The sequence below is a fragment of the Mustela erminea genome, chromosome 8 (assembly GCF_009829155.1).
Source record: "Mustela erminea isolate mMusErm1 chromosome 8, mMusErm1.Pri, whole genome shotgun sequence".
Classification (NCBI taxonomy): domain Eukaryota; kingdom Metazoa; phylum Chordata; class Mammalia; order Carnivora; family Mustelidae; genus Mustela; species Mustela erminea.
Window position 1 is genome coordinate 40572725 of NC_045621.1, and position 13442 is coordinate 40586166.

General features: G+C 51.6%; 1 protein-coding gene across 10 annotated transcripts in view; it reads right to left on the reverse strand.

The window, feature by feature from the left end:
* Positions 1-1240: 1240 nt before the first annotated feature.
* USP40 (ubiquitin specific peptidase 40) overlaps positions 1241-13442 on the reverse strand; it is a 77151-nt gene continuing 64949 nt past the window's right edge. For 6 of the 10 annotated variants that reach the window (XM_032355221.1, XM_032355220.1, XM_032355222.1 and 3 more), the window contains 6 exons: positions 12192-12310; positions 8895-8960; positions 6781-6991; positions 6553-6648; positions 4239-4330; positions 1241-2871 (listed from right to left, as the gene is read on the reverse strand). In XM_032355221.1, coding sequence (XP_032211112.1) covers positions 2760-2871; positions 4239-4330; positions 6553-6648; positions 6781-6991; positions 8895-8960; positions 12192-12310 — 696 coding nt within the window. In that variant the 3' untranslated portion in view covers positions 1241-2759. Of the gene's footprint in view, positions 2872-4238; positions 4331-6552; positions 6649-6780; positions 6992-8894; positions 8961-12191; positions 12311-13363; positions 13403-13442 lie in introns of those variants that run through there. The other 4 variants (XM_032355229.1, XM_032355226.1, XM_032355228.1 and 1 more) reach the window with 3 other exon arrangements.

Consider the following 13442-nt stretch of genomic DNA (forward strand, 5'->3'; position numbering starts at 1 on the left):
TGGTCACTCAGCCCCCAGGGTCATCCATCCCAGGCCTCCAGGACGTGCATTCAGGAGGACATGTATCCAGGGAGTGCTGCCCTCTCAGTGTCCATGCTGGGACACTGGACATCGATCCTTTGGAGAACAGGAGGGCGACCAGAGGGTTAAGTGAGGGTTCGCCTCTGGGGCAGGACCAGGAGCTTGGGGATCTCTGTCTAACTGCGTGGGTCCTCACTGCTGCATTTGTGCCCTCATTTTCCAGAAGAGGTTCTGCTGTGGCCCTCCTCACCCCCTTTGTACACAGATTCCGGGTCTGATTCACCCTGGTCTCTCAGGCACCAGTTGCTGAACTGTGAGGGTGGCCGTCCACTGGACCTGACCCAGAGTAATGTGGCCCAGAGACCTCAGACCTGAGCTGGGGACATGGACTGCATGTGAGTTGCCTCCCCTGGCAGGGGCAGGGGGTGCCAAAAGAGGGATACAGGTGTGGTCAGAGTGTAGGTGGAACAGCTGCTGGTGTTACGGTGGGTGGAAACATAGGAGAATGGGAGGATCCCAGCAGATGCTGGGCAGCTGGGGCTCAGGACCTCGGGCCAGCCTGCTCCCTCCAGGAGACCACCTGCTGCACCCTCCCCCACCCTGGGGCCTGCGTTCTGCTCTGCTCCTGGGCGCTTGTGTTGCCCACGTTAGGTTCAGTCACCTGGAAGTGAAGGGTCCAGGCCATGACCCTCTGCACCGAGGGACACAGGGTGACTGCGGTGAGTGGCTGTGCTGCAGGGGTGCAGAGGGACAGAGAGAAATGGGGAGACTGCAGGGAGGCCACAACCCTCTTCTGTGTACAGCTATGCTTGCTTCGTGGTGCCTCGGGAGGTGAGCAAATATACCCACTGGTGTTTCTTTTACTGACTGGGCTTTGGGTGGGTGTGTCCTGGGGCACAGACCCAGAGGAGCGGGACAGGCAGGGGAGGGAGTGTCCGCTGTGGTCCTTCCCAGCTAAGTGCCTTCCAGAGAGAAAGGCATCTATAAAGCCATGATTTGGTAATCATCAGGAAATTCTGGTGCACCCTCCACTTTTTTTTTGGCCAGAAAAATGTCCTAGGGGAAGAGTTTTTCTGTCATGAACTACCCTTGCCGCTTCCCTTTCCCTAGAAGGGAAAGAAAACAGATCACTTCTAATTTCTTCCGAGATAGTATCCCCCTTGAGTTGGGATTTATTTAAAATGCAAACATACTTCTTTCTGAACCAGCACCAACACCGTATTTCTAAATATAAACGTTTATTGAGCATCTGAAGTGCGCTTGGGGGAAAAATGCCGAGGAGAACATGGAATAGTTGGTGCACAACAGAAATGGGGAGACTACAACCCGAACAAAGTTTAACAGAATCTTACAGCTCTCCAGGGAGCCCCACTCCCCCTAACGGGAGGGAGAGGCCAGGCCAGCGGGCAGATGGCAGCCCGAGGCTCGCACGTGAAGGCACAGCCACCTGTGCGGCCAGAAGACTGTCTGGTGAGGCCCCCTGGTTTCCCCAAAGCAAAGTTTTTCGGTTATTTCTTTAATATTTGATCACCTTAAAACAAGGGCAGACCAAGGAGCTTGCGTCAGAGCAGCAGGAACGGAGTAGCTTCCCCAAGGGCCCGGCTTCCAGCCCCAGTCCCTCATGTCTGGTTTGGGCCTGGGGATGCGCTCTGCGGAAACCACGTGAGACAACGTTAACCTCGGTTCCCTAAGCTGGTGGCACGGCTGGAACACTGGTCCACGGCTGCCTTCCGTCTCCTAGCATGTGAGCACCACCTGGCAGGCAGCGAGCGTGACAGGCCTGCACAGCAAGAGCCGCCACAAAGCCTCATCTGAGGTAAGAAAGTGAAGTTTGTTCCCTTCCCAGGAACCCCGCTTCCAACCCAGCCGCAGTCTGAGGGCGTGAGGCCTCCCCGTGTGCCCGTGTCCCATCAGCTGGTCCGTACCAGAGGCGGGTCCGTCATAAATGCCGACGAAGTCTTTCAAATCCGACCATGAGCCGTACTTCACGAAGAGTTCAGTCTCGGTTTTACGTTCTGTCCCCTGTGCTGAGGCCACTCTGAGCTGCCGCCTCAGCACCCCCGGGCTCGTGTACCCCAAGCAGGCTTGCAGCCCCAGAGAGGCTCTGGCAGCGAGAAGGTTCGGATCCCCGCCCCCCGCAGAGCTACGCCTGAGGCCTCCTCTTTTTCCTTTGGCTGGAAAGCAAGCCGAGGCTTCAGAATCTGTTTTAACTCAGACAGCAAGGGGCACGTGGGCCGTGAGGACCAGAAAACAGCCACCGGCTGGGTAGCCTGAGCCAAGCCAGACCATCGTGTGAGCGGAGCTGTCCGATCCTTTGTCGGCTCAGGGGCCGACACCCTCACGTGAACAGTGGCATAAGGTGGGGAAGGCGGACCGTGCAGACTTCCAACGGCAGGTCGGTCCAAGGCTGGCAACGTGCCGTCGTATCCATGCCTGTGGTTCATGCAAAACCGGGGAGTTTTCTTCTATGAATGGTGGCTAGAGTCAGGTGCAGCGTGAGGACAGCAAGTCACTGGCTGCTGGAGGACATTGCCGGGTCTGGGTCATCCCCTGGCACAGATGTGCAGTGCAGCATGGCCACGTGTAAGGTGCACTCGCCTGGCCCAAGGCAGGACATCCCTCTGCTTGTAACGAGGTGGAGGATTTGGACCATCTGTCTGCAGAAGGCCGAGAACCGCCCCACCTGGCGAGCCGCTGCAGGAATGAGGAGCCCCCAGGGACGTTGGTGGCAGCTCGTGCTATCGGAAACTCCCGACATGGATGGAAAGAGAAGCTTCTGGTGCGCGGGGCCGGCTGGGTATCTTGGCACCGGAGAATAGGTCACTGCTTGGCACACGAAGGGCTTCTTGGCTGCAGGAGACACAAGAGGCTGTCACTGACTCAGCCATGGACACCGGAGGCCTCACCAGGTCGAGGGATGTGGATTGACTCCCCTCAAGTTAGAATAGGCCATGTGCGTATGGACCTCTGGCAGGTATTCCCAGACTGTTCAGCTGGAGGACCTCAATTCACGCAGCCCCCTTCCACCCTGTGACAGGAGAGTGGGTGCCCACGCCCTGTCCACACAGGGAGTCAGATGTTCCCCGTCCGCTGGGTCAAAATGTCTCACAGCAAGATACACCTTTACCTTGAGAGACAGAGCGCGAGGATGGGACAGGGACAGGGAGAAAGAATCTCTGGCAGACTCTCCGCTGAGTGCAGAGCCCAACATGGGGCTCGATCTCCTGACCCTGAGACTATAACCCGAGCCAAAACCAAGAGTCGGATGCTCGACTGAGCCACTCAGGTGCCCTGTACCTTTTGAATCGAAATGTAGCATTCACAGAGGCGCACATCTGGAACGTCCAGCCCCACGCATCAGTACAGCTGTGCTTGCCCGGGGGACATTCCCTCCCCCTCGGCCCGTTCCTGTGTGCTTTTCTCCGGCCCCACTGGACACTGAGGCAGCCGAGAGTGTGCGGAGGCAAGGAGGGGCTGGGTCAGGTCGCTGCACTACACCAGCAAGAAGGACCCCTGTCCCCGCATCAGAAGCTGAAGGAGGACCAAGATTTCAGGAGACCGGAGGCAGGGAGCAGGTAAGGAGGACAGGGGCACCCCTGGAGTGGCTGGCATGGGGTCACGTGGATATAGGGGAGAGAGCCAGGTCCAGACACGTGACTAGTCCAGTTCAAAGGACTGACAGAGGTAGAATGTTCTGGCAGATTCTGGGAGGTGTTCTGTGGCCCACGGCCAGGGGAGAGACAGCTGGGCTATGTGCCGAAAAGGAAGGAGGGAACAGAAGGATGGAGCACGAGGAGGGGGGTGCAGGGTCCATGTGCCGAGCAGGGCCTGTGGAGGACCCCTGGCTGGACGAGGGCAGACAGAGGAGGGAGTGGCTGGAGCACGAGTGATCTCGAGTGCTCATTTGTTCAGATGACGGAGAAGGGCGAGGGGCTGAGAAGGTAGCAGGGAGGAAGCGGACCAGCAGGGCGAGCTCCTGAGACCGGGGGTGGGGGGTGCTTCACCCTGTGTTCTGCCTAGGTTCCCAGAAAGCCCGGTTAGGGGGTGATGTAAAGAATAGGTCTGGGCAGCAGACAAGAAGCCCCCAGGCTGCATGTCTTTCCAGGGCAGTCTGGAAAGCAGCGCTCCAAGCCCCATCAAGGGCACTCCGCCCGGGAGCGCCGACGTCTGGGGGCCACCAGGGGAAGCTGCCGCGGGCATGAGGGCCGGGATGGTACCTTTTCTTCCCCAGAGCGAGCTGCTTCTGTGTTTCCTTTCCCAGGTCATCTCTGACTGTACTGAAATCTTCGTCATCCTCAACCAGGAGATTCTGCATTTCAAAATAATTAATGAACAATGTTTTCAGACACTTAAGGTGTACGTAAAAAAGACTTCAACATACGGCCATCCGAATTCACCTAAATAGCGGACACCAAGCATCCCAGGGCTGGGGACTAGCTCAGCAAATGGCACGAAGAGCTGGCACGGGGACTGTTGTGCCAGCCCTCAGACCTCTGCCTCCGGCCACCAAGGCTCCATGGAGACCTGGCACAGGGACACGCCTGTTGGATCACGTGCACTCCTGCCCGCTAGTACAGCTGCTCTTCTAGAAATCCTGTCACCACGTCCCCCCACATATCTCCACAGCTGCCCCGTCTGCCCGGTCTGCTGACTCCCAGCCTCCGCAGACACAGGCTGCCCATGGTCTCCTGAGGGGCTGCGGTCAGTTTCCTATACAGACGTCCTTCCCCAGGAACACTGGCCACCCCCAGGCTGGCCTCAGCGAGCAGCGCTCTAGGAAGGACTCCGGGGCTGGCCGTCCCAGTGTGTTTCGGCTTCCTGGCTCCTGACCGCCCCCCTCGGGTGCATCTGGCGGAGGTAACCCGCTCCAGCGCCATCGAACTCCCAGGCCAACAGCAGGAGTGGGCGCCATCTGGGGATGAGGAAGTCCCGTACCTGGCGCGTCTGGACCCCCGGGCCACACACCTGCGCCGCTCTGAGGACCTGGGTGTCTGTCTTGCTACTGCTGTGCCTTTTCATACTTTGTAGTGTTTCACAGTTCTTAGAAAGCACAGCACACACAGCTACTCGAACACGAATGTACTGTCTTAGTCACCGAGTGACCGTGGGAGCATCCTGCTGCGTCCGCGCAGCTCTCAGGTGAGAAAAACGGAGCAGACGCGGGGACCTCTCTGTCCTAGTACACGGTGCTCGGGACGCATGTATCTGAATCAGCCGCTGGTCCTCCACCGCCCCTGGAGGGGAGCACTGCTGCTCCCGGCCTCGCCTGGACTTGAGCACTACCTGGGGGCACGACCCTCTGTGACCCTTAGCATTGCATGGGGTTTTCCAGTCCCTGGAAGTGACCCTGTGACTTCGTTTCAGCATTAAATGATGGGCGCTGTCTCTGCGCTGACACATGGAGCTCTGATGTATCAGTGTCAACCGCTGGCTTCCGTGCCACCACATCCACACTTTCTTCATTTTCTCTGTCCCCGTCCTGGGGTCACTCTTCTTTCCAGTCGATGCTATTACAGCTAGTGTCTCAGGGAACCCTCTGCACGTCCCCTCCCTGCACGTGCCAGGGCTGCCCGGCTGACGGATGTGGGTACCGCGCCCGCAGCACTCCCTGCGGTCTCTGCAGAAGAACAGTCTAGGAAGGATGGCTTTAGGCCTTCCTTTCAGAATCCCCCTTATCTCTCCCTCAGTGTGTGTTCACTTCTCTTCGGGGGGGAGGAGGCACACCGGTGGACGAAGCGGGGCTTACGGGAATGCTTATTCCTTGATGTGAAAGTATCAATTAGCAACTCAATCCTTAAGTTAATATCAGTAAATTAATTCTTAAGGATTAAAGTTATTAATTCTTAATATAAAAATATTACTATGTGACAAAGGAGGTTTGTCCACAGTAGGTGAGGATGGCTCTGTCCCCTTTTGTAACAGACACCAGATTAAAGATGGGAGGCCAGGGACCTAATTAAACAGGTACAGAAACAGTGGGAATTTAATATGCCGATGCTCGCGCAGGATGGAAAAAAAAAGAACTCAGAGCAAACTAGGCATGGAAGGAAATGTCTTACCCTGATGTTGGGACCGACCCCAAACCTACAACAACGCACTTCATGTTAAAACTTCCGCAAAAGCATTTTCACGCAAGGCCAACCCAAGATTAAGACTGTGATACTGAGGTTCTACTGGCCTCACGAAAGGAGTGGTCGGTCTGGCTTGCCCTCTTATTTCTGTTCTCTGAAACAATGTAGGGAAAAGGCACTATCTGAGCCTTGAAGATTTGATACAACTTCTCTCTCAAGTCACTGATAGGGGAGCCTGGGTGGCTCAGTGGGTTAAACCTCTGCCTTCGGCTCAGGTCATGATCTCAGGGTCCTGGGATCAAGCCCTGCATCAGGCTCTCTGCTCAGCAGGGAGCCTACTTCCCCCCTCCTTCTCTGCCTACTTGTGATCTCTGTCTGTCAAATAAATAAATAAAATTTTAAAAACGTCACCGATCCTGGTGTTTTACTTAAATGGTAAATTTGCTGTTAAGTAACTTGCCTTAATACCAATCGTGTCTCCATCTTTCAAATAATAAGGTGCCCCCTGCAAATTATCTTGCTTTTTCTTCTTTTTCCTCTTGGTAAGTTGCTGGTTCTACAGAAAAAGCAAGCATCTTGAATAAAGAAAATTCACATTCTTACCAAATTCCCCGTCTGTGAGAAACGGCAGTTAACCTATTCACTACCCCAGGAAGGCCCAGTCTCTCGAGAAAGCCTGCAACTTTACCCAGCTCGATATCGGAAGCCACTCAAACTTTTCCGGGAAGTACTTGGCAATTTCAATTTTCTCCACGGGCAGAGAGCAGAAGTAGGCGACCCGCTGCCGCAGGGAGCTGGCCGTCCAGCCGCGGGCGGTGTCCCACACCAGGTCCGCGCAGGGGGTGTAGGCCCTCTCGCCAGGGAGGCGCATCTGCGTCCTCAGCACCACGTCGTGGGGGCTGCAGCAGAAGAGGAGCGGAAGGACAAGGTCGCAGGAACCATGGGGCAGGGGCAGGGGCGGGCAAAGCTTTTCCTTGACCCTCTGGTTTTCAGAAGGACAGATCTTCTTTCCTCAAACCCTCTAACCCTCTTCTCTGCTTTGCTTTCCTTTCACTCTGACCCTGCCTGAGCTGGGGGAAGCTCCCATCGAGGGCCGCAGCTGTGGCCCAGAAGAGGCGGATTTCGGAACCAGAAGTTGGCAGGAAAAAGCTCCATTAGCTCAGCGCGGGGAGGGCAGCAAGGAGTGAGTGAGGGCTTAGCAATGGTGGGGGCCACGGAGCGGGTCACAGGACGGGAGGCTCTGGCTGGAAGGTGGGGAGGGAGACGGGAAAGCGTGTATGTGCGTCTAGGCTGGGCACACCGCGTGTGATTTTACATGCTGGGTTTCAGTTCTATTTTGGTTATAGGGGAGCTTTAACCAAAAGAAAAAAGGAACCACCGGAGGCATGGGCCTGGGGGGAGAGCAGGCCTGGCTGGGCCGGGGTGGCAGAGGCTTCCTAAGAAGGGGAGAGAGGGAGAGGAGAGCGCTCCGGAGGCTGCGCAAGGATGGGGGCGCCCCAAGCAGGTCTTCACTGCTTACGACAAACGTGACAGAGGGTCAGTGTTGTTATTTCAGAAGGCTTCACAGATGAGACTTTTTCCTAAGACCCTTTTACAGAAACATGCAAAATAACATGAATTCACACACTCCCAAAACACAAATGGCTTACAAATGATAAGCCTTTGAGAAAAATGCCCGCTTTTGCTAGCGATCAGAGCACTGAAGCAAATGAGACAAGACAACCATTTCTCACTGATCAATTTAGCAAACACTTAAATGAAGAAAATATCCAGTGCTGGTGTGAGGGTGCAGGGGGCGATACTCATGGGCACTGCCTGTGCGAACGTGCATGGGAAGGACTTACCTGGAAAGGAACTGAATGGTTTTAAGAAGTTTAAGATGTTCATACCAGTTTGACCCAGAAATCCCCCTCCAGGACACTACTCTTGGTCAATACGGTTGGCAGTGAGAATGCACGTTCATAATGCACACTACTATCCAGCAGCGGGAACGGCATTCCTGTCACATCACGCAGAACCACCTCACCCTTCAGTGATGCCGACAGAAGGTCTTAAAAAAGATTTTCTAATCGTGATAAAAGAAATAGGAAGGTGGGACGCCTGGGTGGCTCAGTTGGTTAAGCAGCTGCCTTCAGCTCAGGTCATGATCCCAGCGTCCTGGGATCGAGTCCCACATCGGGCTCCTTGCTCAGCAGGGAGCCTGCTTCTCCCTCTGCCTCTGCCTGCCATTCTGTCTGTCTGTGCTCGCTCTCTCCCCCGTCTCTCTCTGATAAATAAATAAAAATCTTAAAAAAAAAAAAAAGAAATAGGAAGGTTTGATTACAGACCCCACTGGGGTATTTCTTTAGTCAATAATTAGTCATTGGCTCTGACACAGGCACGGTTGTGGGTACTGGGGGTAGAGCAGTGACCGCAAAGCTCACATCACAGTGGTGGGAGCCAAGTCACCCACGAGGGTCTCCTATGTCAGGGTGTGAAGGTGATGAAGGAGGGGAGGGGGTGGTGACAGGTGCTGACAAAAGACTGTCCCAGGGCACGGATGAGGGCTGGGAAGGAGCATCCTGTTCGCTCTCGGAGATCACTATGGAGTCAACATGCATTTGTGACTCACTGTTTTCATGGGAAGACGAGTTCCCAGTTCCAGACACCAGAAACACAAATGCATTTGTAGAAGACAGTCTGGTTTAAATTGCCAGGCTGCTCAGGCAGTGCGGAAAAACCCTTTACTATTGAGCACACTATTAAGGTTTTCAAGAAATTACCCACCAAGACAAGTCAAGCACGCAGAATTAGATGACTTACCCCAAATTTTCTTCTTTCTCAAGGGGCTCTAAGCAGATCTCAGTTTTCCTTCCCAGTTTGTATTCCCTGATAAAAGAAATGAAACAAAATAACAGTGAGTGACATACTTAATTTTTTAGATCTTTTGGGGAAAAACACGAAGCTTTCTTTTTAAGCAAAAGTTACAGTGAATAAGAACATTCAAAATCTGAGCGATGACTATGAATGAGTAGATGCCGACAAGCTGGGGGAGATGGACAGATCTTGGCATGTGCTAAGTCACAAAGAGAAAATCTGAACAGAGCAGTTACAGTAAGAGAACTAAGTAATAAAACACCTTGAACAAAGGAAAGTCCAGGACCAGATGGCTTCACTGGTGAATTCGAACAAACATTCTTCCCCAGCTCTTCCAGAAAGCTAAAGAGCTATTACAAGGCCAGCGCTACCCTGATACCAAAACCAGACAAGAATACCCCAAGAAAAGTTACAGACCAATACCCTGGCTGAATACAGATGTAAAAATGCTCAACAAAATATCCGCAAACCAAATCCCAACTCCTACACCTCGATCAAGTGGGATTTGTTCCAGGGACACAAGGGTGGTTCAGTGTCTGCAAATCAACCAATGTGATACAGTCAAGTGAAGTCATCATCTCAACAGATGAAGGAAAAGCATTTGACAAAATTCTACATTCTTTCATGACAACCTCACTTGACAAACCGGTAGAAGAAACCTAACTGGACACCGTAAAGGCCAGACACGAGAACTGCTGGCAGCTCATCCACCGACGGCTGCACGTCCGCACGCCTGTCTCCGCCGCGGGGAGAAGGTGCCCGCTTGCGCCACTCTGACCCGACGCTCCACTGGAAGTCTTGCCCAGAGCCATTAGACAAGGAAAAGAAAGAAAAGGTGTAAAATCAGAAAGGGTAAAGTACAGCTGCCTCTACTTACAGATGCCATGCTATTCCATGTAGAAAACCCTGAACACCAAAGAACTAAATAAATTCAGTGAAGTTGCAGGATACAAAGTCAAGATATGAGAACCACTTAGCATTTTATACACTAATAGTGAACTATCAGAAAGACAAGAAAACAGTTCCATTTATAAGAGCATCAAAAAGAATAAAATATGCAGAAATAAATTTAACCCAGGAAGTGAAAGATCTATATGCTGTAGAACATTGATGAACGACACTAAAGACATATGGAAATGGAAAGATATGCCATGTTGCTGAACTGGAATGTTGCTAAAATGTCCCCATTATCCAGAGTGATCTGCAGATTCAATGCAATCTCTATCAAAATTCCAATGGCATTTTTCACTGAAATAGGAAACCAATCTGAAAGTTTGTATGGAACCACAAGAGATCCCAAAGATCTGAAGCAATCTTGAGAAAGTAGAGCAAAGCTGGAGGTATCATCTTTCTTGATTTCAGACTGCAGTAATCAAAACAGTATGGCACTGGCATAAAATCAGACACAAAGATCAGTGGAAAAGAAGAGAGAGCTCAGAAATAACCCCATGCACATACGGCCAATGAATTTACAACAAAGGAGCCAAGAGCACAGAACAGGCAAAGGACAGTCTTGGTCTCCCCAGTAGATGGTGCTGGATAACTGGTCAGCCACGTGTGACAGACCGCGGCTGGACGGCTATCTCACGTCATATCCTAAAATCGACTTAAACAGATTAAAAGACTAGACTGTAAGGGCCAAGCCACAAAACTCCTAGAAGAAAACACAGGGTAATAAGCTCCTTCACACTGGCCCTGGCAATGATTTTTTCATTTGAAACCAAAGAAAAAGACAAGAAAAGCAAAAATAAGCAAGAGGGACTGTATCAAATTAAAAAGCTTTTGCACAGCAAAGAAAACCATCAACAAAATGAAAATGTGACCTAGGAAATGGGTGAAGAAATTAGCAAATCATGTATGTCAAAGAGGGTTAATAACCCACACAGCTCAAGAATAAAAAAAACAAACAAACCTGTAAATACTATTAAAAAATGGGCAGAGGAACTGACATTTTCTCCAGAAGATCTACAGATGGCCCCCAGTACCATGAAAAGGTGCTGACCGTCACTCATCCTCAAAGAAGTGCGACTCACAAGCACAGGAGAGACGTCCTCCCACTCGTCACAACGGCTAGCACCGAAAAGGCGAGAACAGTGTTGGCGGGGATGTGGAGGAAACGGGAGCCCTTGTGCACTGCCGGTGGGAATGTGAACTGGTAAAGCCAATTTTTTGGAGGTTCCTCAAAAAATTAAAAATAGAACAACCCATATGATCTGGCACTTCTGGGCTTGTATCCGAAGGAAATGAAAACAATCTCGGAAGTGCTATCCTCGCTCTCACGTTCACAGCCGCACTATTCACAGCAGCCAAGATATGGAAAAGACCCAAGCGTCCGTCAATGGAAGGATGGACGGGCAGGGAGGTGGGGTACACGTGTATGCAACAGAGTATCAGGAGGACATCCTGTCACTTGTGACAACAAGGATGACCTTGAGGGCATTAGGCTAATAGTGAAGTTAAGTGGGACAGTTAAGTGTGGTATCACATACATGCGGATTCTAAAAAGGCCAAACGCATAGGAACTGTACATGGCGGTCTCTAAGGGCTGCAAGGGGCGGAGGGGGAAGAGATGTTGGTCAGAGATGCCCAACTTCCAGTTCAAGATCCGTAAGTTCAGAGCCTCTCATGTCCAGCACCATGCTTCCAGTTCACTGTAACACAGACTGGAAAGTTCTTTAGAGAGTAGATCCTGAATGTTCTTACCACGAAAAAGAAATGCTAATTATGTGACACCTGCAGGGTTGGCTAACGCCAGGACGACAATCATTTTCAACGTACGCAGCGCTGTGTATCAGTGATATTCCAACAAAGCCTGAAAAACTCAATATTCTGTTCATGGTACCTGAAGCACAGTAAACACACAGGGAGCTACATTTATGCCTAATATAGAAAAGTAAAGGGACGCCTGGGTGGCTCAGCTGGTTAAGCAGCTGCCTTCGGCTCAGGTCATGATCCCGGCGTCCTGGGATCGAGTCCCACATCGGGCTCCTTGCCCTCTGCAGGGAGCCTGCTTCTCCCTCTGACTCTGCCTTCCACTCTGTCTGCCTATGCTTGCTCTCGCTCACTCTCTCTCTGACAAATAAATAAATAAAATCTATAAAAAAAAAAAAAAAAAAGAAAAGTAAAGCCCCAGAGTGTCGATGGAAAGCGTCACCCAGCTGCCAGCAGGCTGCCTGACCCCCCAAGCCCCCCAGCCCTCATGGTGGCGGCGAGGGAAGACGGCGATTCCGCTGAGGAACCTACTTGAGCTGCTGCTGGTTGGCACGTAAAAGCCTGCTGGGGCGCTGGCCTTCCATGGTCCAGGCTCTGAGGAAGGCTGGGGAGGGGATGACCAACTCCGAGGAGGGGGACAAGGTCATGGCCTAGAAAGAAAACAGACATTTCTCCAATGGTTTGAAAAAGTGCTTCAAACAGATACATTGCTTTAGGAAGACACAGACACTACACAGTGACATCTGAGGGAAGAGTGCCTCGAGGAAGGATAAACCCTATTTTAAAAAAAACAAACCACAGGGTATCTCTAAAATGAAATCCATCCAGTCACTTCTGTCTTCCTCTTGCAGGAAGCCAGCTTGAGGGATGAGTGAATTTTCCAATGAGCCAAAAGCTCCTTTTAAATATTTCAGGAAGTGAAACTTAGAAATTCATTTCAATGTGAGTATAACTCGCCAAAGCTCTAATGAAAGCCAGGGGTTCACCTTCTGCTGTCTTCAGTGCCAATATAGTTCTTCAAGGTTGGCTGTCAATGGAATGTTCCAGAATCTTTGGATGCAGCTGCTAGGCCTAAACTTCTGTACTCATTTAGCAGGCTGACAGCTATTTATAGATTGAGATTGTAATATATAAAACAGCCAGTACTCAATTTTTATCTAAAAACAGCAACTCTGTATTTCTTTTGAGAAAAAGAAATGTTCTCATGGCAGTAAGAGGAAGGTTATTTCAGATGCCGCACGCACACAGGAAAATCCAGGACGGACGGCAGCAGCGGACGGCAGGTACTCGCGTTGTGGGCCTGACAACAGCAGGAATTTCCAAAGCGTTCTGTGCTGTGCTCAGCCCAGCCTTTCCGTCCAGACCCAACACTCTGTCTACAGAGTGTGAGTGTGTAAGAAAAGGATGCAGTATCTAGTTACACACTCTAGGACACATGTTGTAACAGACATTTAACACAGGGACCACAATGATACAAGAACAATGTAAATAAAGGGGTAAAGTGAATGCTTCACAGATGATCCAACACATGTTTCCCTAAGAAACCAAAATGAACATAAGCCGCAAGTCACTGAGGAGAAATTCAAATGAAAGCGCACAGCATGCCCGTCCGAGTGGGGACACATGACAGCCACAGGGCGAGTGGTAGAAACACACACCAGGGCCGTGTGAGCCGAGCGCACGAGTGCCTGCTGGGTACTTACCACTGAACGTGGCCTACAACACATGCCCTATCAGAAAGACTGTAAGTGAGGGAAAAGGAAATAGAAGAAGGTATTAATA